The 26,652-nt window shown below is 38.0% G+C and overlaps 1 protein-coding gene across 1 annotated transcript in view; it reads left to right on the forward strand.

The window, feature by feature from the left end:
- The first annotated feature begins 22,133 nt into the window (after positions 1 to 22,133).
- TLL1 (tolloid like 1) overlaps positions 22,134 to 26,652 on the forward strand; it is a 212,377-nt gene continuing 207,858 nt past the window's right edge. The window contains exon 1 of the mRNA XM_049631294.1: positions 22,134 to 23,718. Coding sequence (XP_049487251.1) covers positions 23,550 to 23,718 — 169 coding nt within the window. The 5' untranslated portion in view covers positions 22,134 to 23,549. The remainder of the gene's footprint in view (positions 23,719 to 26,652) is intronic.

Here is a 26,652-nt window from a genome sequence, read left to right on the forward strand (position 1 = left end):
TAGGTGAATATCAGTGAAATATTCCTAGGATGTGGTTTTTGTTTTAAGTACCAGCAGAACAGTGTGGAAATTCCTATAAAATATATGATCCTCTCTCAGAAATTCCATTATGTTTCTATTTTGTGGAAGGATGTTTATAATTAACACCTAGCCCAAAGACTGAAGTAATTACGACTAAAAATACTGAGAAATTCTTTAAGAAAAAGTAAATCTTTATTTGAAATAGTATTACAATATACGTAAACACAAAAGATTGGGCTAAATTTAGCAATTTCCCCCAATTTGCCCAACTTAATTTTTAAGGCTGCTTTTATGTCAAAATGTTATATTTCACTAAAACGTAAAATTTTCCCAAAGTTAACTTTATTTGATGTGGGACAACTAGTAAATGCACACATTTATTTTAAGTTTTAATTGAATAAGTGAACTTAAAAAGCTGAACCAGTTGTATGTAGTGGCACAGTCTATTTAGGATATTCCAAATCCAAAATCCATCTGTACGGTTCACCGATGAATGAAAAGAATACTGACATCACATGGAGGAGACCTGCCTTGGTGGAATTGGTCCTGAGCAACTGCAGGTTCATGGTTAAGCCTCTTAACCATGACTTCAGTTTTCTTAACGTGTAAAAATGAAAGTACTGAATTAAATTGTACAATGGTTCCTTTCCAGCTCTGACACTAGATACTTCTGTCCTAGTGACTCAAACCACGCAAACCATTTTGCTGTCATTTGGCCATTAATCTTCAGAAAATTATCCTCTTGTTGTAAGAATGTATGTCTTACCAAGAATTTACCAGAGAATGGCTTTCATTGAAATGTGTCAAAAGTTAACTGTATTTAAATGAATCTTGGTAGGAGAATTTTTGGTTTGAACAGTCCCCTCCCCTCCTCCGCTGCAGAACCATGGGATGCAGGGACTGTCCGGCCAAGCGCATCAGCTTCCTCGTCCTCATCCTCGGAGGCTCTGTCCTCAGGCCCTGGCCGCGGGTGCTGTGGTCCTCCCGCCCTCAGGGAGTGGCTCTCCACACCATCCCAGCTTGGACTGTTCCAGGGAAAGCGGCTTCCTGCCCAAACTGGATGGGACACGCCTTGGAGGAGGAGCGTGGGCGGGGAGGAGGGGCAGGGAGGGGGAAGGTTATTTCCAAAGTTAATTCCTCAGAGCAATTAAAAGGGACTCATCCGTCTGGCCGCACCTAAAAAAAAAAAAAAAAGAATTTGACCTGTTAAGGAGTGTGCCTTTCTAACAGTTTCCGTCTACGTATCTTCACGTTGACAATCAGTTGCGCAGAGTGGCGTATTCTCTAAGTAGTGTGCTTCAGCTGCATTTTTATTTCACTTTTACATGAGAAAATAATCAAAGTTGGTTCATAAGGATTCAATTTCTGGAGAGATACGGAGGAAATTTCTGATTTGTTTTTTTCCTCCCAAATCGCTGCCAGCTACAAGTGAGATTCCATATGTTGTGTGGTATTTAAAGAGAAACTGCGCTTGATTTTTTTCACACCTGAACTACCCTATTTCAGATGTTTCAAAGAATGTCTACCTAAAAAGAAGCTGCAAAATAGATTATAAAATTATTTTGGCATCATTTACTGAAGAAAAAATGGATAGTATTTACTAACATATTATCACACCATCGCATATAAAAGAAGGAAGCTGATAACTTTACTAGTTGCTAGAGTACCATTTAAAGCAACTGATCGAACAAAAAGAATTTTAAGCCTCTTTATCTTGCTTGGAGGGACTTCCACACTGAATAGTTACACCTGGCTATATATTTTCTGACTCTGATTTTTCTCTGTAACATTTACAATTATAATAGTCATTTACAATTTCTAGTATATAGTCATTTATTACCATAAACACTTGTCATCGTGATTTTGTAATGACAAACTTGAACATAATTCAAGTGATCTGGGTCTCTTGTAAGTGTTCTCATGTCCATAATAAGTTGAACATGCTCCTATTATCCACAGTGCTGTGGAGAATGAGAACTGTGTCAGCGCTAAATCAGTACCTACTGGTGGTGGAGGCTGTCATAGCAGGTCTGTCTGTGGGTGCAAAGTCAGATTCATAAAGCATTTATCAAGTCAGATTCCACAACTTTAGGGTCTCAGTAATCACTGAATCTTCAGAGCCTTGAACATAGTATTAATAAAAAAAATCCCTACTAAAACCATAGGGAATGAGAAATCACCCCAAGAATAGATACCCTCTTGGTATGAACATAAAATTTATACCCATCTCTCCTTTTTAAATAAGTGCTCTCTAATAACTCAATCCAGTAAAAAAAAAAAAAAAGAAAAAAATCAGAACATAATTACTTCAAACTATCTTCTGCTATGCAATTTTATGTATTTTTTTCTTTTTTAGTTGTAGCTATTTTTACAATACCAATTGTAAAACTGGTTACATGTTTTTACTATGGCATACATCTTGCACGTAGGCTTAATCTAGGCCTTTTTCTCTGGGAATCTTAAGAACAATGGAATGCACACGGTGATGCAATGGTAGGGTATCTGTGATTTGAATCAAACCATAGAATGCTGTTAACTGTTTTCTCAACTAAAAATAATGGAATATCATTTCTAAAATATGCCAAATAGAATTAGGTTCTAAGAATGTTATAGCATATATTTCAAAGCATCTTATTTTTCAACCCAGAGAATGCCATGCAAAACCTTGGAAGTGCTTATTCATGCCTAAAGCAGAAACATAAATATAGGTGTTTTTTTTTTTTTTTTTTTTTTTTTAACCAACAGGAATTTAATCATTTGGTCACGACTTGTTACGTTAAAAAAATAAACAGTCCAAGAGATGTCTTAAAGTCTTAAATGGGCTCTTCCAAAATTAAACATAAAAGTTACATCCTATGACATGAGGAACAGTCCTGTACACAGAACTATTACAAAGCAATGCTGACACCTATAGAGAATGTATGCAAATATCCAACTTTAATTGGTATATACCTTATTGATTGGTATTAATACTTTAAATTCCACCTATCTTGATGTACAAAAAAAAAAGACAGCTTAAATTTGATGTGCTGCATTTAGAAAGGATATTTAATTTCTAATAAAAAGGATCTTTTACTGTCCTTTCAATAAACTTCACTGTTGCAACAGTATTAATGTGAGTAGCAAATCCAAATGATTTGATTATTTTAATAGTCAAGGGTGGAACCGATCTTACCAGCCTCACTGCTGTGGATTCATCTGCTGGCGTTAACTGATGACATATGTGCAACATGCTGACAATAACAAACAAACTAACAAGCTTATTGTTTTTCCTCCTATATTTGAGTAGTATTTCTAGTGAGGTAGGAGAGCTATCTTCTCTTTCTGAGAGAGCTAAGATAACGAGTTCCCAAATGTATTACTGGAGGCCAGAGAGAAACAGTCTGCCTTTGTTCAGTAGTTTCTTTATTGGCTCTTCAACTCCCATGATTTAGAAGAACTATTCTCCCAAAATTAAACGATGACGTGAACTTGGACCAAAGAATATTTTTTATATAAGTAAAACTCACTACCCTCTTTAAGGAGCATTAGCTAAAGGAAGGCAAAAACCTTTATTAAACAAATATTTGAGTGCCTAGTTGTCATGGGAAGAAATCAGGATCCCACAATGATGAACAATCAGAGTCTACTGGTACCAACTGAGCTCAATGTCCCATGAGCTATTCTCATAGAAAACATCCCATTTATTTGCAATTAAAAATACCTAAGAATGACTTTACTAATGAAAGCTCAGTAGCTTTATCAAGAACAAGTACAAAATTTTACAGAGACAATAAACTTGACTTACATGAAAAAGAAAGATGTTTCTGAATAAAAATATAGGTTAGTATAGAGATGTCAATTATCTCTTAATTTGTAGATTTTATATGATTTCAAAAAAAAATCCTAAAAAGTCTTCATTAGACTTTTATTTGTTTAAACTCGTTAGAAGTTGTAGAAGTCAGAGTTTTCTAGAAAAACCAAACCTGGGCTCACTGGCATGGGGGAGGGCCATCTACTTTACTTAGTCTACCAATTCAAATGTTAATTTGATTCAGAAGTAGCCTCTCAGACTCATGCCAAATAATGTTTAATCAAATATCTGGGCACCCTGTGGCCCAGTCAATAAAATTAACTCTCACAGAGGCTTATGGGTCGAATTAGCTAAGAGCTTTTTGAACAAGAAGACGAATAAGAGAATAGTGTTGCCAAATAACTATATGCCTAGTAAAATGTATATTGCATAATATATATTATATGCCGTATTGTGTGCATATAATATAAATCCAAATAATTAGAACAATGTAGATCCAGCATTATTTAGAAGGACACTTGGAAAGGACAAAGTCCATAGTTTATAAATAGATTCTGGTATCACAAATTATTGCAAAAGGAAGAATTAGTCAGTAAAATAGTGTTAGGAAATTTATTTCCCAGTTTATTAAGCTAGCAGAAACATAAATAAAAAGTACAGATGGTAAATTGAATTTATTATCTAAACTTTAGATATGAATAGAGAGATCATAAAGTAAAATAAAGAGTGATTGAACTAAGACCATCATAAGTGGAAATTTTTGTGCCACTAATATGTCACATTATGTCACATTAATTAAAAAAAAATAACAAACTTGGGGAAAATAATTACAGTGATTACAAAAAACACATGTGAAGAAAATAAAAAAAAAAGTCTAATTGAAAACTAGGCAAGGATTATAAAAGGCTATTCCATGAAAAACTAATAGAAGTGTTTAATAAATATAAGAAAAATGGTTCAACACCACTAGTATTTAATCAAATAAATTCTAGTTAATGTGATAATACTTCTTTGCACTTTAAAATTGTCAAAGATTTAAAGTAGATTATATTCATTATTGGGTTGGAATATAGTGAGAATACACATTCTCATATGCTGCTGATAGGACATTAAAACGGTAAAACCTTCTAAAAAGGTAATATATAAAATGGGCTTAAATATAGATCATGATTTTTGACAGTATTTTCACTATATGCTTTTCTTCTATTGAATTATCCTGAAAAAATATAGTCTAAGTAAATAATGAAAGTGGTTTAAGATCTAAGTATATGTGAGAATACTCATCGAAGCACTACAAATTGGGAATAAGTCTAAAAGTCCAACAATTGAGATATGGTGAAAGTGACTTTGTTGCTTCTATAAGGTAGACTATTATGTATCTATTAACAAACTATTTTCAAAGAAATTTTAATATGCATGCAGAAAATTTATTGAGATAAGCAATATGGCTACAATATGGGGTTCAGTCAGGGTGGAGAAGACCTGTTTGGATTTAAGAACTTAGTTTGAACATGCTAACTTTCAGATGTGTAAGGAATATCCAAATAGAGATTGGCAATTCAATATATGAGACTTGAGCACAGAGGAGATATAAATAGGGAGGTGAACATATTTTACTGACCTTTTCATTTCTGTTTTTAGCATCTCTGGTCATTCTGGTTAGGACTCTGTGTAGTTGTTGACGATTCTTTTTCCCTTGCTATCCTTTCCACTGGAAAACAAAAGTTAATCGAGTTTATCAAATTCTGTGAATGACTTCTTCACAGCAATTCATTTTTTTAATGGAGTACTTAATACTCCGGAGATTCAATGAACTGACAGTTTCGCTGTCATGACTGTGACATGAATTGTGGCAATATATTCCTCCACACCTTTTTGCTTTTGAATAATTCCTGGAAATGACACCAGATTAATCTTCCAAAACCATCAACTCTATTATATTTCTCTCTTTCTCAAAATCGTGAATGGCTCATCAGTATGTAACTCTTCTTCCCAATATGTAACTCACATTCTAGGCAATCTGTATCATTAGCTTTAGCAACCATTTTTTTTTTGTCACAAGACCCACCTTGATTATTTGTTCCCATGGGCTATAACCTCTTTCCCTCTTCTGTAACTCTTCACATTTAAAAAATCACATAAAATGTGTTATCCTGTATGGTGTCTTCTTCCAATCCCCACAGACAAAATGTTTCATCACACTGAACTTTTTGTGGTTCTCATATTTACCCTTTTTATTTTAAAGTAATCTCTACAGCCAGAATGGGGCTCAAACTCACAACCTTGAGATCAAGAGTCACAAGCTCTAGTAACTGAGCCAGCCAGACAACCTTATGTTTATGTTGTAGATTACACTTATCCCATGCCAGTCTATATTTTGCTAATTTGTTAAAAGTCTTACTTCATCTCCTAATTTTAAGTTATTTGTAGCAAGTTGCAAACTTTAAACATCCCTATTTTGGCAGATCTGTCTGACCCAAAACAAAACACAATGCAACAACAACAAAAACAAACAAACAAAAAAGCAAAGGTAGTGACAGTCTTCATTTATATGAAGACATTAACACATACAAACTTAGCTTCCTATTTTAAAGCAGAGAAAACCTGTTCCTTTCCCATGCCTATGCGGGCTTTAGCAATGCTGGCCATATTTTGGCCACACAAAATCTTGATACATTTCAAACAGCAAAAAAATATGCAACATCACCTTCTTTGATAACAATAAATAAAAGGAAATGAAAATTAGTATTAAGTTGATAAAAAGAGAAAACAAAAATTCAGTTGCTTTGAAATTAAAAAATAAATCTAAATAATTCATGAGTGAAATAAAATTAGGATAAAACCACATACTATCAAAAGTCATTACAAAGTGAAGAATAAACCTTAGGAGATAGTGTCTGAGCTTCTTACTAAAAAATACATCGTATGGAACATACAGTGACTTCACTTGCTCAGTATTCTTTCAGCTTTCAATTAGGAGGGCTCTCTGAATGACAGGCACTAGAGAGCTAAACCCTACTTTTACTTCACTTCCTTGCAACTAAAGTTTTGGATGTGAAATTGGCTCTTCTAAAAGGTACACTCTCATGAGTTCTAGAATACCACTGTCCAACAGAAATTTAATGTGAGCCACCTACAAAATTTTTAATCTTCTAGCAACTCCATTACGAAAGGTAAAAAGAAAACAATGAAACTATTTTTAATAATGCATTTTGTTTTATCCAATACATTCAAAATATTATCATTATAACATGTAATCAATAATTAAGTATTGTGATATTTTACATTCCAGTTTTCCCCTTTAATCTTTGACCTCTTGTATGTGTATTAAGCTTAGACCACATTTCCATTTGGACTATGTCGAATGCTCAGGAGCCATATTTGGCTATTGGCTACCATGGTGGGTAGCAGTATTCTAAAAGATGACAATGAGAGGAGCCCTCTCCTGCTTTTAGTAGGCACCGAGGTAGACAAGTTGGGTTTTCCACAGTAGAGTTTCACTGTTGCTTCAGAAATAGGTAGTGACAATAACTTTTTAATTTCTGTATCAAAGCTGAGGGATGTGTTCTTGAAGTCAACATCTCTAGCAAAGGCTTTCTGATTCCTTCCGTTCTGACTGTATCAAATGTGGTATCTCCCTTGGCAGGCTAGTTCTGTTGTCTTTTTCTGGGGTCATTCCTGCTGGATTAGAATCAAGCCTGCTTTTTCAGGCCTTCTAACATCTCTCTAAGCACACAATTCCACCAAATTTCTTTCTGTTTAAAATAGAATGTTTTTTGCCCCTACAACTGAAATCCAAGTGTTTATTATATGACATCATCATAGATGTTTTCATGTTTAAAAGGATAAAAATGCGCTGAGGATTTTAAAATAATTTTAAAAAACTTCGATAAAATGCACATAAAATGAAGAAATAACTAATAAAGAAAAAGATAAATTAGCTAAAAAAAGAAAATCTTTTTGACTAGCCTAATAAATAAGTAAAAGCTAAATTGGAAATGCATAAAATTGGAAATGAAAAGAGCATGAGTTATTCAATAACAAAACTAAATATAATACAAGACAGTATTTGCATCAATGTTTGACATTGTAGTGTTGAAAATCTTGACTAAACAAATGAAATGGAGACTACAACTTTAAAAAAAAATGAAATGATCAAATTTGATTGAAGATATAGTAAAAACTTCAATATCCATGAAAGAACCAAGCATCTCAGAAGATAGAATATTATCTTTCTACAAAGGAACTTCCACTGATGGAAAAGTCACTCTTGCAACAGTTTAAAAGAAGCAAAATCAGGGGCGCCTGGGGGGGTTCAGTTGGTTAAGCCTTCAACTCTTGTTTTCAGTTCAGATCATGATCTCATGATTTGGTTCATGGGATTGAGCCCCACATCAGGCTCTGTGCTGAGAGCACAGAGCCTGCTTAGGACTCTCTCTCTCTCCCTCTCTCTCAACCTCTTCCCTGTGTGTATGCATGCATGCTCTCTCTCTCTCTCTCTCTCTCAAAATAAATAAACTAACTTTGAGAGAAAAGAAAAGAAAAAAGAAAAGAAAAGAAAAAAGCAAAGCAAAGGAAAGCAAAGCAAAGCAAAGCAAAATCTTTCTCTAACTTACTGGCATTGTTAAGTTGAGTGCACCTTTCAATTCAGGTAACCAACAAAAGAAATGATAAAATTACTCAAGAAGAGAGACAGGTATCTAGCATGTAACTGATGAATTATAAATGAATGTTTACTCACAGTTTTTTAATTACTAAAGAAGTCAGAGCCTATTCTACCCAGCATCGTGTTTGTGGAAGGATGAATAAAACAGAAATAGAAAATATTGTACGATGTTCACAAGACTTCTTGTGTTCACAGTTATTTCTTTAGTCATCATTTTATGATGATGTGCCCACTTTGAATTTCCATGGCAGCCAAATAATCAGCTCCTGGGTCACTATTTGCGCGTAGTAAAAGCGTACTTTTCTTCAGGTAAGAAATGATGTCTTTTGTGTTTGATTCCCTAGAGTATATAACAGAATGATGGGTGAATTGGAAATAAAATAAAATTGAATTTATTTCTTTTGTTGGTTTACTTTGTGTGTCAGGTTCTTTTGAGAGCAATAAAACAACACCAATACTTACAACAAATTCTACCATATAATCCTTGAATATCATTAAAGTTGTTACTAATTTCTCTCTGAGTAATTAGAGAGCTTCTGAGTTATCAAGTCTGTTTATGGTGGGTATAAGATGATGGCCAAGTGAAGACCAGGACAGCAATCTGGATATGGTTGGCCAGTTCCCCTCCACTCATTAGGTAGAAGAAATGCCTTTATCCACATCCTTTTATATATGGAGACAAAGTTAAGCAATGTTGCTGCCAATTGCTGGTTGCAATGTCAAGTCCTTTCTAAAGTGCTAACACACACATACCTTATAAAGAACTTGTAACAACGAAAGATACAGGCATTCAGTTCAAGTCCTCAGTGAGAAACTTAAAGAGAAAATTCAGACTAAATGCAAAGAAAATGACTACAGCTAAGATTTTTATTGGCTACCTCTCACTCAGGTGAAACTTCAAGGTAATAAAATGTTCAGTTATGCTAGAAATGGACATCATCTGTGATTGTTTCAATTGCTATCATTCTGATGATCCATGCTCACAAAGTATCATTCAAAGATTCAAGTAGCTGATGTTTTAAAAATCAATATAAACTTTTGACTATATGTCACCTCATTCCATATATCTGGTTGAATTATATCTGTTGATTAACTGAAATCACATTTTCAAAATTACTAATAAAAAATTTTAAACCAGCCCAGTATTGTCCAATACGATGGAAGAAAAAAAGTCACATAAATCCCTATTTTTTCTTAGAATATTCTTTAGTGTAAAAACCAATTTATAAGACACAGGCTTGTCAAATCACTGTTATACACCTGAAACTGATATAACATTGTGAGCCAATTATTCTTCAATTAAAAAACAATCTATAAGAATTTTAGGAAGCTAGATCTATAAAAATAGTTCTAGGAATATTTAGACTAAATTTCCTACCTAGAAGGAAGAAAGAGAGAAAGAAAAGATAATCAGAGAAAAAAATTATATGGCCAAATCTAATCAATTAATTGTATGCCCTATTAATTGACTATATAGGAAAATATTTTGTCATTACATGGGTAGATTTGATCCGATGGAATATTATTTTTTTAATGTTTATTTATTTCTGAGAGAAATAGAGGGAAGGAGAGAGAGAGCGCGCAAGTGGGAGAGAGGCAGAAAAAGAGAGAGAGAGGGAGACAGAATTTGAAGCAGGCTCCAGGCTCTGAGCTGTCAGCACAGAGCCATGCAGGGCTCAAACTCATGACCTGAGCTAAAGTCAGATGTTTAACCCACTGAGCTATCCGGGCACCCCTGATCTGATGGGATCTTAGGACATAATGAGAATCACTCTCACAGTCAAATCTCAGAAAAATTACATTTGCTGTAATAACTATGTACATATACACATATGTAGAGTTCTGTAACCACAGTTTAACATTATACATATTATATGTGTATGTGAACATAAAATATTGCTGTGCTAAATATTTATAGGCATAGTTCTCAAAAAAACGGCACTGGAACAGAAGTTTTAAGAGATGGTCAAAAAAAGTTTGAGCTTATCAACAACAAAGATGACTCCCTAATTACGCTAAGTGAAAAAAAGTCAACCTAAAAAAAGAGTTTATGCTATATTGTTCCATTTCTAGAAAACTCTAGAAAATGCAGACAAGCCTATAGTGACAGAAAGCAGATCAGTTTGTTCGGAAGGGGAGTGCAGGGTGGAGGAGCACAGGAAAATGAGACATGAAAGAATACAAAGGGACATGAGGGAACTTTGGGAGGTGACCCATATACTTACGATCCTGATTGTAGTGATGTCTTATGGGTGTGTGCATATGTGAAAACTTACCAAATTGTACATTTAAAATATATATGCTTTATTTTATCTCAATTATATCTCAATAAAATCATTCTTTAAAAAGTTGGAGATTCAGTTAAATTACGTACATTTATTTAGTCTGGGGGACATAGATATTTTATAAAATAAATAAAATATAAAATATGTTATTCATGAAACGTATCTCCAGGAAAATATTTATTTGATCAAAAGACTTACCTTATTGGGGGCACCTGGGTGGCTCAGTCAGTTAAGCGTCTGACTTGGGCTCATGATATCATGATCTCATGGTCTCATGGTTCGTGAGTTCGAGTCCTGTGTCAGACTCTGTGCTGAGAGCTCACAGCCTGAAGCCAGATTAGGATTCTGTGTCTCTCTCTCCCTCCGCTCCTCCGCTGCTCACATTCTGTCTCTCCCTCAGAAATAATTAATGAATTAACAGCAACAACAACAAAAACACCTTACCTTTTTTCAGGAAGAATTATAGATTGAACTCATGCTTCTTGGAACATCTTTACATGTTATGGCAGTAAAGAGGTATGGAGTGTTCCAGGTTTCTAAGTGTGGATACATTTTATAATTCCTATAACAACTATAGCCCTGAAACACTGAAAAACCATATATAAGTGTTTAAGTGTAAAGCTCATTTGAATTGTATTAGTTATACCAAATGTCCTGATATAAACAAATGCATTAATATGCTTACTGTTATTGACATCAGAAAGATTAAAATATAGAATGTTATAGAATATATGTGAAATTTGGGAAGAAATATAAGAGTATTACCCAAGGTAAGATCAAAGAAATAATATTTTCCATATTTGCCTAAGAGATTAAGTTAAAGGCTAAAATAAGGCCAAAGAAGATGAATGAAATTTATATGGCATCGAAGGAAGCTGAAAGGTGCTTGTTTGTTCCTCTTTCCTTCTCCCTTATGTTCCTTATTAAAGTCCAACAACCATATAAAAATTCTTCCCTTATTTCCTAAAGCGAGAGTGATCATTTTTCATAGAACATCTGTGATTTTTCATTGTTCATCATATAAGGTACTTATCGCATTCTATCAAGTTACACCTGTTGTTCATCCTATTAGATTGTACATTCAGTCAGGGTGGCAATCTTGTGTCATTTGCCCTTATGTACCTATATTATACTGTTAATAAATACATTTGACCTCAAACAACTATGCATCATTATCAAAGTTATTAGCTATCACAACTAAAGTTTTTAGCATGCGCAGCATGCCAAGTGGTACACTTTGTGCTTTGAGAATTAAGGCCATGATATTCTTACTCATGCCTCATTCACTTATTTATGCATTTACGTTTTGCACTGAAATGCACTTAACTAATATCTTCATTTCAGAGACTAATACTATGCTTTATAGGATTACTTAAAATACAGTATAATTATATACTCTCTTATACATACAATTTGCAAAAATTTGCTGGAAAACAAATATCAAATGACTGCCCGCTTTAAATTATTTTATTTTTTCCTTTGATACCCAGCTTATGTTGTTATTGGATGTTTCACCATTTTCCCTTTCATCTGCATGCATTATAATTTTTTACATGTAGTATTAGAAGATATTTAATGACTGCAATGTAATTCCTAGAAAACCTGAGCAAAAACGTCTAAAGGTACATATTTTTAAACACTTTCACTCTCTCAAACCTGAATTAATGCTGTGATCTAAAAAAAAAAAAAAAAAAAAAGGTATTCTATGAGCCTTCCCGAAGTTCTTTTCTATCTCTGCAGTTCCTGTAGGGACTCAGACCCAGCAAGGAAATTTATGTTGGCTGACAACTTCTGGTTCTCACTAGAGGTCGCAGGATGTCAAAAAACTGACCAGCAAACAAGGACACAGTTGCCAGAGGTAGTCTGCACAAAGCATCCTCTTTGTATGGTCCGGGCAAGGCCTCAGACAGTGAGCCAATTAGAACACCGGACTCTAAAACCTGTTAAGGCTAATTAGTGCTCACCTCCTGCACCGCTTCTGCCTTTGAAACTAAGAGCTTCAGTGCCTCGTGGCCTTTAAAGACCTAGCAGAAGAATAGGATCTGAAGGATTGCTATAACATTCTACAGAGTAAATGCTTCAATACAGTTAAGGTTATCTGATGGCTAGGGTTAGTAGTCTATTTTCTGTCTTGTGAAGTGGCAGACATATTTAATTGGTATCCCAATGAGTATTATAAATTCAGCTCTTACAAACTCATTATTTCTTTAAATATTTTAGTAATGTATTGCTAGAAAAGGAGGTAACGCTATCCTGTCCTTTTCTTAACACGCCCTATCTGGTAAGTTTCACATGCAAATATTCCTCTGGTAATTTCCGTTTTCAAGTTTGATTGTAACAGCCCTTTCAATATTCAAACTCTGATATGGATCTCATACTTTTTACTTACTTATTTATTTATTTATTTATTTTGCCCTTCATAGTGACTAGAGTATTATCAAAACAAAATAATACTTAAAATATACAAAAATCTCTTGCAATTGTGGTGCAAAAGTACCAATTATAAATCCTCAGGAGAACTTTTAAATGGAGCAACACTTCTGAAAACTTACCCTGAAATGAGCCAGCATAGTTAAAGGATTAGTCTTATGGAAAAATGTGACAATTGGGGAAAAACAGATCTCCTCTTTGAGGGCAATTCAAAAGCCACAGGGAATCTTACAGATCAAAAAAGTTGTCATCACTTCAGCCTATAGTATTCGACATGTGAGAAGAAACAACTGATTCCGAAATAAAATAAGTTCTATTGAGTTAAATTAAAATTTATCATCCCATTGTTCCCTTTGATGTTTCTTATTTGGCGAAATTATTAAAAATAACTCAGATACTGAGATCAAAGCAGTAAATATTGATTCAGTTAGGAGCAAGTTAATTTTGAGAGGTTAGAAGAACACAAGTTAGTAATTGGTCAATCCTGATGTTATATTTTTTGTATAGTTAAAATCACTTATCGGCACTTACTCTGTTTTATGAAGAGCTACCTGTTTACGATAGTTTTATTTATTCTTCGAGAACAGGTCCTGAGAACTGAGGCATTTATATGCTGGGTTATTATAATAAAAATGGCTAATAAAAGGTCCTACAACATATTGAATTAATTGCTCTACTAATTGCTTTCCTGTTTTACTAGTAATTAAGAGCAAACGGCTTTATGTTCTTTGCATGTGGTCTGATGATTTCAAAAGAGTAAGTCATAAACTTTGCACTGATTTTAAAGCCAAACACATGACAATTTCCATTTCTTGTAGCAATTGTTATTATAGGGCAAGAAAACAAAGGAGAACCAAATTCATTTCTACAGGTTATCTAGAAATGTTTAAATCTTCTGCTATTCTTTTTTGAAATTACTAAAACATTTTATTTTAAAAGGCAGCCTGTGCTTAGAAATTGCTCTAGCAATATGATTTAGTTACTTTTTATGTTAATGTTGGAGCCATTATGAACGAGCAGACTTTTTGAAATCTTTCTGTAGAACAGAGAGAAAAAGGGACAGCAACCCAGTCCATCTCTGTGACAACCAGAATACTCAATAGTGAGGAGTGTGATACTAAGCACAGACTTACAAATGAACTGTGACCTCAGCTCACAGATGGTGGTGTTTTTAGAGGAGTGGTAATAATTTGGAAAGCACTGGGTATAACCTTCTATCAAATACATGCTAACTAAAGTAGAAAACGGAGGAAATTATCCGGAAATGTCAGCACTTTCCCTCTAGCAAAAAATTAAAGCACCACACCCATTGTCCTCTGAAATAGCTAGATAATTGAGGATGAGGGGTGCTTTCAAAACCTTGTCTGGGTAATTAGCTTTTGATAACCCAGCTCTCCTGTGTACCCTGGCAAAAGCAATGTGGATATTCTAGTGCTCTACTGACCTGTGAGACAATCGGAATCCGCTGTTCAGACAATTGGTATCCCTGGCTCAGTTGTGCTCAGTTCTGTTGACAGATTTTTTTTTTCTTTTGGGTGTCAGACATAGAGTAAATCTGAATGAAAACTTTCCCCAGGAAGCGAGGAAGAGAAATCACATAAAAGGAAATTGTCCCCTCCGAGTTGGAGCCGCCTCAGCGTCTCAGGATTTTAGAGCTGGTGTTGCTAGCCTTGAGCACACCATGTTCACCTATTTTAGGGACCATTAGTTAATGTTGTTAAAGTGCTGTGCAGATGAAAAGCAATACATATATAAATAAACACACCTCAGATGCTTCATATTGATCGGAATTTGGTTTTATGGTGCAAAATTACTGCTTTAGGAGTTGCAAAAGTGACCCAAAGTGAGTTATAATGCCTGAAGATGAAGGCCAAGGTCATTAATTATTGCCACCTGAAAGCTCAGTGCAGCTTACCAAGTGAATTTGGCCTGGCCCCGAAACCAGCCCAGAGCATAATGGTGAGTTTAGAAGTACAGAAAAACCAGTGTGTAAGTGCAGCTGCATATGATGAATCGAGTTAAATAAGTTATAAAATAACCTGGTGATTTTACAATGCATCATAAAAACTGAAGTCATACACGTTGTAAATATATACCAACCAATTACCCAACAACTTATTCTAGAGGCTGGTAGAGAATGTCAGCTTTTCCCAGCTAAGTCAGTTTGGCATATCGTGTTTTTATTTGCTAATTACTGAAAGAGGCTTGCTTTGATAAGTCCAGGCTGTCAGAAATTTATTTTCAGAAGGTAAATTAATAAAGTTAGTTATGGGGATCACTGCTATTTGGACATTTAGTCCCTAGTACCTAGGGAATGAGGAGATGAAATCCTGAGGTAAATGAGTCCTGTTATGAGGAAAGGCATTCTCCTTCTCCAGTCTCCCTTCAGATTCTCTTTTTACCTGTGATGGGAAATCTTGCTTTCCCCTACTGTTCTGTAAGTGCTTATTACAAGTTTCCTTTCTGAGTCTCTGATCTGATTGTTGATGCTCTCATGGATATTTGTAATTTGTGGGCGGGAGAAGAGACCAGGACTTCCTAGCCTCTGAGCTGCTGTCAAATGCCCAGCTCCATGCTAAATGATTCATGTACCCGACGTGTTTGCATTGCAAGATAACCGTATGAAGTGAGCATTTTATTTTGAAGGAGAGAAAAATTGAGCTGAGAAAGAGTAAGCGTCCAAAGACATCTTGTCCAAGGGCAAGGATTCAAAGACATTTTCTGATTCCAAACACTGCATTTATGTTAAGTAGGTAGAGTTTAAAATTAATTTTCAGGCTTATTCTAGTGTAAAATATTTCCCATGATGGAATATTAGAATACTACTTAGCTTTTTGAAATAAACTGAATTCTATTTTTGTTAGTTAGAGATATGTATCTGGTGGGATTCATGCACAGAAAATATGGGGCCTTTGTCATGGAAAAGATGTGCACGGAAACAACATGGCCTCTACTTCTCAGGACTTGAATGGAAGGCAGAGTAGGGACACTTCCATCTAGAATATAACCTGGGGAGTCAGGACGGATACAATGCAAAATGAGGCTTCACCAGAGGGTTGAAGAAAGACTGGGCTTTAGCTGGGGCCAGAGGTTCTTGGCCACTATCACACATGCATTTCTCCCTGCCCATCACTGGTCAGCAGGAAGGACTAGCAGAATTGCAGGCCCCCAAAGAGCAGACAGCTTAGGGAGCCAGCGGAGGATCAGAAGTTACAAGGTGACAGTAGTGTGTTCATGAAAGACATACTTATTCTCTTATCGCTTATTTTTATTTATTCATCTATTTATTTTTACATTTTTAGAAAAGTTTATTTATTTATTTTGAGAGAAATAGAGAAAGCATGAGCAGGGGAGTGACAGAAAGAGAAGGAGAGGGGGAGAATCCCAAGCAGGCTCCCCTGGCAGTAGGCAGAGCCCTACGCAGGGGCTCAAATTCACGGAACCGTGAGATCATGACCTGAGCCAAATCAAGAGTCCGACGCTCAACCGAGTGAACTACCCAGGCACCCCTATTTATGTATCTATTCATCTTAGCCCTTTATAATAGCATAGGATCAGAAGAATGTTAGGAAGTGATTGACTTGGATAATGGCCCTTATGTAGTTTGGGCATTTCTATCTCACAAGAAGCTGGTACTACTTAGTTATTTTATTTTTAAAATTAAGTTATCCTCATTGCACTGGAAGTATATAGTATGTTTTATTGAAGGTGTCAGTGACTATTTTTTAATCTTCTTGAGGAAAGTTGAATGAAATGAAGTACAAATTTTATTTGATAAGGAGATTGCATAGCAAAAGTTGGGAAACCTACATTCTAGACACTGGTCACAGATGTATATTATTGGGGAATTTATAAGCAACACCACCAATGTCACCTAAATCTTTATTTCAAATTGATACAGGCTGTATTAGAGGGATTTACAAATAAAATTGTCCTAGCTTTATTTAATTTGTACCCAGGTGTGTGTGTGTGTGTGTGTGTGTGTGTGTGTGTGTGTGTGAGTGAATTTCTTGCCTGACGGTGGAAAAGCTCACAGTGTACAGGATTTTCACACAAATCATTAGGAAAATGCCGATTAATAATAATAATGCCGATTAATAATAAAAGCACCTTTTAAAATATGCTTACACCCACCCAAAAGTACACTGCATGCATGATCTTACTTAATTCTTATTTCAACACTATCGGATATTTTATTTTTGTTTCAAAAACCAAGATAGAGAAGCTAGGGAAGTAATTTGCCTGAGGCAAAACCGCTACTAATTGACAAGGTCAGACTTAAAACTTTGTTTTCTGGTAGTGAAACCCATGCCCTTAACCAATCTGTCCGTTGTCTCTTTCCAGCATCACCTTGAATAAATCACTCTACCTTAGAGTTATACCACTTAGTTCCATTTAGTGAAGGAGAAGGCTCTCTTCAAATAATATGTTTAGAGGGGCTGGATATAGTTTGACTTTTCAGAACTCACTTAGGATGATAATAATAGCAAACAGATACCAAAAGTGCCCTATATATGGGAATTGTAAAGCATACCACATATATTAACTAACTTAATCCTTATAACAACTCTATTAAATATTATTATTACCCCTAAGATTATCCCTGTTTTATGGATGAAGGAAGTGAGGACAGACAAGGTTAAAAAAAAAAGTGGATTCAAAGTTACCACTGCTAAGCTAATAAACAGAGCACTGGAATTTTGATTGGGGGATCATTTCCAAGCTCCATATTTTTGTACCTCCCTCGCTAGTTGTTCAGGGGAAAACAGCGAAGATTCAGTGTAGGCCTGGAGGTCACATAGTTGAATACCTGTTAGCGGACTACGGTTATGAGTCCCATCGGGTGAGAGATGAGATGATTTTCTTCTTATTCCATTCAATTCCTTCCATTTTCCTTCGGCAAGCTGCTGCCTGAATGAAGAATACAATCATTTCTGGATGTCATTAGGCAATAATACATGGTTTCTGAACACACAAGTCAGTGGCTCTTCTTGAGACTTAAATAGTAAATGATGCTTAAAGAAGCGACCCAACCTAAAGTGCTAATGGTAAATACACGCAGCTTCTGTGTACAAACATGGCCTTTTTGCACTGCATTACTAGACGTGACAGTGAGTGATAAGTAAGAGAAGGAATAGACTGAGGTTTGGCGTGTGGAAGCCGCAAAAAGGTTGTGGTCCACAGACAGTGTGGGGCTCTATGGGTACATAGCAAGTGAGTTAGATCGGTGTTTATCAAGTATCAGTTAACCTTCATGTGCTACCTTTATTATCGACTTAATTTCATAAAGCATCCAACTTGCTTTTTAATCTAAGTAGCAGGAGAAATATATGCAATTGCGAATTTGTTAATTAATTTTTTATAACATGTGTGTATATAGGATATACAGATGTATGTAGCTTTTCATGTTTTTTTTTAGAAGGTTATCACTGTGTTACCTAAAATGATCTCAGGCAGTATTGGTAGTTTAAGTACCACACCTTGGGACACTGAAGTAGAATTAGGAGATGCTATGTAGACTTGCTTAGGGCAGAGAGAGAGCCTAAGAGAAAGAAGGTGAGATACAGCATATGTGTGCTGTAAAGGATCGCATAAGAATGGGGGGAAAGCGAGAGTTACATGAGTTAAAAAGCCATAAAAACAAAGGGGATCTCTGTTCCCCACAGTTGAGGATATGTTAGAGAAGAGGGTAGTACAGCACACCAGTAAGTACCAAGGAATAACCCGACTGGTTTTTTTCTTTTTTTTTTTTTTTAATATTTATTTATGAGAGAAAGAAAGAGATGGAGAGAATAGAGGAGGGGCAGAGAGAGAGAGAAAGAAGAACTAAAGCAGGCTGCACGCTGACAGCAGAGAACCTGATGTGGGGCTAGAATTCAGGAAATCTTAAGATCATGGCCTGAGTGAAAGTCAGATGCTTAACCAACTGAGCCATCCAGGAGTCCCAATAACCACAGACTCTTAGTCAGTAGTCAGACCAGAAGCCTTTGACGGAGAAAGGTTCTTTCTTCCTTTCTCCCTCCCTCCTTCCTTCCTTTCCTTCCTTCCTTCCTTTCCTTCCTTCCTTCCTTTCCTTCCTTCCTTTCCTTCCTTCCCTTCCTTCCTTCCTTCCTTCCTTCTTTCTTTCTTTCTTTCTTTCTTTCTTTCTTTCTTTCTTTTTCTTTTTCTTTTCCTGGGGGAGGTGTATGTCTTTTTCTTAACAAACAAACAAACAAACAAACAAACAAACACCTTCTGTGACACTTTTGTTGTGAAGCTAATATTGCCTTCTGTTCATTTTTTCATTCTGTCTCTGACACTATATTTGTTACTTAGGAAACAGCAATACAGACAGATTTGGATTGAATGTAGTTTCACGCTAATTATCAAGAGTTGGGAGCATACTGTAATAGTGACATATGAAACAATGTGACATAAAAAAATACCCATAGAATGTGAAATTTAAAAAACGTGAAAGTCAGAGGTCATTTAGGCCCAGAGAATCATCTCCTCATTGAAATATATTTATCTGAGATGCCTAAAATGTAATTCCAAAGAACAGCAGCATTAATTCAAAGCAGGATTTTTTTTTAAAGCCTTGAAACAGTAGGTTGAACCATATGAAATTGCCAATATTTTCTGTTTTTAACCTTCAGAGAAGACAATTTCACAGAAGCCAGTCAATATATATACTATTTGGTTAACAGGTTAAAGTGTTTACTTCAGACAAGGGGAGTGAGACTAAGGGAGAGAGGAAACCGCATTTGATTCTATTCACATCTAAATTACAGTAAAACCTTGGATCCTGAGGAACTTGTTGTGTGAGTGTTCTGCAAGATGAGCCAACATTTCTAATAAATTTTGATATGATAAACGAGCGATGTCTTGCAATACAAGTAGTGTCTGATGCCGAACATCATATGATCACAACTTAGTCAATGGTTCTTGAAATTTGCATTGATATACGAGTGCTTTGGATTACAAGCATGTTTCCAGAATGAATTATGCTCACAAAACAAGGTTTTTCTGTGTCTTTTTTTTTTTTTTTAACCAGGGACATGAGCAGGATATATTCATGTATTACTTGGTTTCCTAACAACTACAATCACAATTAGCTTTTTACAAAATGACTAGATAAGAAAATAGACATTTCGAATTCAGATTATCCACAGGGCAAGTTTATTTAAATTACTGTGACAGCCAACAGGATATACCAGTTGGCATAGAGTGTATCTCTTGCTTTAGCTCTCTTGGGTGACTTTATTCCCTGGAGTGCTGGGGGCTGATGGAGTTCTGCTGCAGGTGGTGATGGTGGTCAGGGTCAGGTGCCACCTAGAAGCCAAGGTTACTCCAGCACATGTCTCACTAAAGGAATCAATCTCCTCTTTTTATCTTCCTAAGGAGACTGGATTCACATCCTGCACATGTTTGTGGCTACATTCTGACCGAACATTCAACTCCTTCCTAACATGCATATTCTTGCTTTTTGTTTTCTTCAAATTCTTGCAAATTCATGTTTTTTTAATGCACATGGGAAAAAAGTCTACTTTTAGTTTGTGATCACAGCAACTATAGAAACAAAATTTAAAGGTAAGTATTTTATTACTATAGAGTTAGATTCAGTAACTATTTTAAAATAATATTTATAAATAAATCAGGGTTGAGGCCTAGGATATTGTGGTGTAAATAACTATTCTCTACAGGTATTTTAGCCTTAAAGAAACATTTCTATATTTTGATTTGAGGTTCTACTATGTCAATCATCCTAAATCTAGAATATAAACTTATAAAATTGTGAAACTGAGCAATGATAAATTTTGTATGGAAACCATAATAGGCATCATTATATGATGAGGCAGATGTCCCTATATATTACCTTTTTTTTTTTTTTTCAGGGAAAATGAATGAATATACTTATTCCTGCAAAGTAAGTGATGTTTAAGTAGACTCCAGGTACAAACTCTTCCAAATTTACCTATGTTAAAAAGTCTAGGAGATGTTTGCAGTCATTTACATCAGCAAGGGACATTTTAAAAGTTTGGGGATAGCAGGTAGGGACAATGCTAGCAGCTTTTCAAGAGCAAGGATCCTCTAAAGGAAAGTTGCATTTTCTAGGCATTCAGATGGGCAGAATACATTCTTGTTTAGCCCTGCACTACAGCAACACCATTATTAATTATGCAAACCTTTTTTTTTTTTTTTTTGGATGGGTAAAAGAATTTGAGAATGACTCAGCAAGAGATTTCAAAACCAAATACCTCTACCTACTTATTGAACATGTTCTTTTCAGATCTGCTCTCTGTTCTGTGACCTGGGGTTAAAAGTTTGAGATCTACAGAAGAAGGCTTTGTTACTGCATCGGCCTCTGAGAAAGCCCCAGTTTTGCTAGGAATATCAAATCAGTTCTACCTAGTCCTCTCATCCTTTTAGTCTTAGTTTAAGTTGGAAATAGATGACACTTCTTTGAGTTTAGCCTCCAATATTTCTTTAACAAACATAAAACCTGGTCAAATCCACTAACCTAACTGGGTCTACCTGTCAAAAGTATGTGTGTGGGAGGGAGGATGGTTACTTTCATACTTTCCTCTAGATAACACTGTATATTGATGGAAAAGGGGGGCATTTAAATGTTAAATAACAATGTAAAGGGAACAGAAGATTTTTTACAAGCCACTGCCAAAGTGACAGTTCAAGATTGAGTCGGAAAAGGCAAGACTCCCAATCACCAGTCTGGGGGAGGAGAAGTCCTCTCACCTATTTTGGAAACTGCTTGCAGATGTGGGGAAACCACTGAATTGCTCACAACAGGGGTTTTGCAGAGATTTCCTCTGATTTTTTTTTTTCCTCCCCTATTTCCCACAACCTGTGTTTGTCTTGCGTCTGCTAGGCTGACATGTGGTTTACCTCGCTGATCCTGCTGCCAGGTTTTACACACTCTCCTCAGAAGTAAAACAACTGAAGCCGAAGGATACCGAGCAACTCTGGGCATGGGCGCCAGAACTGTCACAGAAAATTTGCTTCCCGAGTATTCCTTCCAACTTCCCTTCCTGCGCCCACGTGAGCCAGAGCGCCAGCCCATCAGCAAGGTCTTAGCGTTTCCTGCTGCTGCAATCTGTAACTTGATTTTGGATTTTTTTTTTTTTTTAATTGCAGTTCTGGGGATCTTAGTTCTTAGCAAAACTTTGTTGGTTGGAGGACTTTTAAAGCAGTCTATTTCCTTACCCAAGTCGCGAAGGCTCAGACACTTTTCCTCCATTCCCGGGCTGCACTAAGGTTAAGCCGCAGCAAAGGAAAGAAACACACACTCGCTGTTTATTTGGGGGGAGGGGAAGTAGAGGTTTGCAGCTAAGTTATCACGATCCCTCGCGCCACCCCCGGTCTGGCACTCTCGGCTGACACGTACATCATCTATTAATTGCTGTTCGCGGACGCAGATACATAATATATTCATTTTTATCTTTAGTAAAATATAAATGGAATTGTCAGCGCGCTCGTGTCTGTTTGTTTGTATAAGGCTATCAAAAGAAGTCAGAGAGGAGGCTGTGGCCCGGATCCTGACCCTGATTGTATGAATAAGTAAGCAGGATGCAAGTGATTGGGTTAGATGCTGCGAAGATTTTTTTTTTTTTTTTTTTTTTTTTCAAGTTAGGAAGAGGGTAAAAAAGACAGCCTGGGGAAGGTGGGGGGGAGGCAAACGGTGCATCCCCACATCCTCACACTTTTGCTCTTTTCAGTCAGTTGCTTTGCTGGCTTCTGCAGGCTTTTAAGGTCTCGCGGCGTAGAAATGCCTGCCCCCCACCCCCTTCCTCGGTCTCCCCTTTCAGTTCAGATGTGCTGATGTGCAGACCGGATTCATCTTCCCGGAGCGGCGGCGGCGGCGGCGGGCGCAGGCGGCGGCGGCGGCGGCGGCGGCTCGCGCTCGACCGCCGGGTCCTGGCAGCGGCGGGGGCGCGGCGCTGGAGCCCTAGCTCCGGTGGCAGCTGAGCCCGCGGGGCGCCGCTCGCCCAGCCGCGGCCGCGGGAAGTTCGGCCGCCAGAAGGACGACCTGGCAGGCTGCGAGCGCCCGCTCCGCGAGAGCCGAGTTTGCCCGCAGCTGCCCCTCCCCGTCTCCGGGAGCCGAGCTCCTTACCTGCCCTCCGCCCACCCGCGGGCCCCTAGCCAACTTCTCCCTGCGACTGGGGGTAACAGGCAGTTCTCGCCCTCTCTCCTGTCCCGACGGCATCCGTATGTCTTCGGACACCTGAACGCCCCAGTGTCGCCGAGGAGCCTCCCGGTGGGGAGAGGAGCACCGGTTCCCCTCGCACCGCACATCAGCGCGGACCGCGGACGCTTCACCTCCCGGTCCCGTCCCTTCCTTTTCCTCCAGGGGAGGAGGATGGGGTTGGAAACGCTTCCCCCGAGGATGCTCGTGTTGCTGGTGGCCTCGGGGATTGTTTTGTACGGGGAGCTTTGGGTCTGCGCTGGCCTCGACTATGATTACACTTTTGATGGGAACGAAGAGGATAAAACGGACACGATAGATTACAAGGACCCTTGTAAAGCCGGTAAGTGCCTCTCCAGGTCGGGACGGTGGCGCGCGGGGTCCGTCGCGCTGGATTTCCGAGGGGTGGCGGTGGGAGCTCACCTGTTTCCTTCCCTCTCTCGCCAGCCCCTCCGCCGTCCCTCCTCTTGCCCTCCTTTCCTTCCCCTCCCCACCCCCCAAGTGGCAGTCGCCGTGGCCCGAGTTGACTGGAGTTCTGTGCTAGTGGGATCGAACGCCAAGCTCCCATCTCCCAGTTTGGGAAAAACGTCCAGAGTTCGGATTCCCTTCCCCTCCCCCAGCAAAACGAAACAAGACTTACACACAGCTGGCTGGCCGTGGGTTTTAAATACCAACACTCAGCGGGCTATATGTATCTGGAGGGGACTTCACCTCCTCTTTGTTCCAGGGTGCGGTTCCCCGGTGCTCGCCCGAGACCCAGTTGGTTCGAGTTCCCCCAAATATGGGTGGGGGTGGGATTGCTACCTCGGGACACCTTTGCTTCCCTCTTTTGCCAGGGATTTCAAGTGTGGGATCCGGGCGAAAAGGGGATTGTGGGACGACCTTGGAAGCTCTCATGCTAGATGGAATTCGAATGCATTTGCCCATTTAAAATAAACCTTAAAAAAAAATGTCCAAGTTGTTACCCCATTCAAACTTGCGCCTTCCTTCCTGTGTACGCCCCCTGGGAACCGCAGTTTGACCTGCACTGCCTGAAGCTCAGCTTCCCCTCGCGGGTCCCCAAGCGCCCCGGGATCTTCCCCTCTCCCCCTCAACGCGTCCAGCGCCTCTGCGAGTCCTCCTCCCGCTCGGGGCGGAGCTTAGCTCCCGCCGCCTCAGGTCGGATCCGCACGTGCCGCGACCGGTGACCACGTGAGCGCAGCGTCCCGGGGGCTCCAGAGGCGCCAGGTCCCTGGCCCTGCGCAGCGGAGGTTGGGGTGACCAGAATTCAGTGTGGTGGACTCACGACCAACTTCGGAAGGAAGGTTACGAGGGGTGTTGGGGCCGACTCGGTAGGGTTGTTTGTAAGCACGTTCTGTCCCATCTCTAGAGGTGTGGGCTTTGGCGAAGCAGAGAGGAAGGGAGTGGGCAAAGTGCCAAAAGTGTGTCTGCCTCTCCGGATTCTGTGCGGGCTTGGTCGGTATGTGACTGCGACTTCTTCCCTTTTCATAGCTAGGTAAACCTTATTCAGCCTTTCTTGGTCCTGAAGGAAGGAGAAATGCACACAGTGAAAGAAAATGCTGGAAATTCCCTTGTTGCTTTGTACCGTTGATGACACATTGCTCTGACAAGGAGCGAATGTGTGCTGTGTGCGCGTTATCAGATCTTCCTTGGTGCGCTCTTACTGAGGATAGTTGTTCAAAACTTGGAGTAGCTTCGTAGAAACTTGTCAGTCTGGAGCCTGGAATTCTCATTTGATTCCATTTGCTTTGTAAGTTTCCTCCTGACACCTTTAACACTAAGTCTGTCCCGCCGAAAGTTTCTTGGGCCTTCCCTGGTGGTTTGGAGAAGGAGACATCATTCTGCCAGGATGGGTGACTAGCGACTGGACAACCAGAATTCAGTACTGTAACAACTCCCCAAAGCACACTTTTTATAGGGAAATTAGTTTTGAATCATGTTTACAGCTGGGTGAAAATTGTGTACTTCCTTGTTTTACATAAGGTAGAAATGAAGTGTTTCTAAAGGTTGTCTAGGGAAACATCTATTCTGATGCTCTCTTGTGTGAAAAATTCAACCAGCTATTAATATGAAAAAACCAGGGCATATGTATCATGGGCTTGATTTCAGGACAATAAATATTGTTTTCCATACAGATTCAAGTAAAAGTTTATGTCTTTGAAAATCATTGACTTAAAATATGAATATAAGAAGTGTCAAAAATTAGTACTATTTTCAGAAATTATGTTGTTTTTAGATTTATCTTATGTTAGAAATTGTACAGAATAAGATTCGGCGAGCATACTGGTTTTTTTGTTTTGTTTTGTTTTTTGTTTTCTACTTAAGACTGTTTTCAATTTTGAAATTTAAATGGTTGCACCATGTGTATTGAAATATGACTCAAGGATAAATATTTATTATCCTCAGTAAATAAACATCTAGAGCAAGGAAAAAAATTCTAACAGCGTTTAGTTTTGTTTTTTCCTTTAATATTGGTTTATTGTTGAGCATAGCTGTTGAAGATAAAACAATGAAAACAACTTTGAATGGATTATTACTCTAATCTTATTTCTTCCCTATCTTTGAGTACGAGAGGCATACCTGTGTGTATGTGTATGTTCTGTATGTATCATGAAAGAGAGAGAAGAATGGCACCAGTGGTAGGCTGAGAAGTTTGTCCAAAATCTGAGATCACTTAAAAAAATTTTTTTAATGTTTATTTGTTTTTGAGAGGGAGGCAGGAAGGGAAAGGGGGGGGAGAGAGAGAGAGAGAGAGAGAGAGAATGAGAGACAGAGAAAGTGGGGGAGGGGCCGAGAGAGAAGGAGACACAGAATCCCAAGCAGGCTCCAGGTTCTGAGCTGTCAACACAGAGCCCCCATGCAGGGCTCGAACCCGTGAACCATGAGATCATGACCTGAGCCCAAGTAGGATGCTTAACCAACTGAGCCCCTCAGGGGCTCCTGCCATCACTTTTTAAATGATCAACCCTACCTTTTAAAATTCAGTGACGTGAAGGCTTTAATTTACCATCTTGGCTAAAGAGTGGCAAAATCCTTTTTGTTTTTCCCTTGGCCTCTCTTTTGGCACTATATAAGACAAGTAAAAGTTGTAATAACAGGAAAAAAAATTAAATAGTACATTGAAATCCCAAACAAGAGTCAAAAAAAGGTCACTAAAATAAGAAAGATGAGGACAGATATGTGAAAAAAGGCCACACAAAAGCATGGAGGGTGCTCTCCAGATTCTGGGATACCTTTGTCTGCCCTTTCGAAGAGCAGAATGGAGGACGTGGGCCAT

The sequence above is a fragment of the Panthera uncia genome, chromosome B1, assembly GCF_023721935.1.
Source record: "Panthera uncia isolate 11264 chromosome B1, Puncia_PCG_1.0, whole genome shotgun sequence".
Taxonomy (NCBI): Eukaryota; Metazoa; Chordata; class Mammalia; order Carnivora; family Felidae; genus Panthera; species Panthera uncia.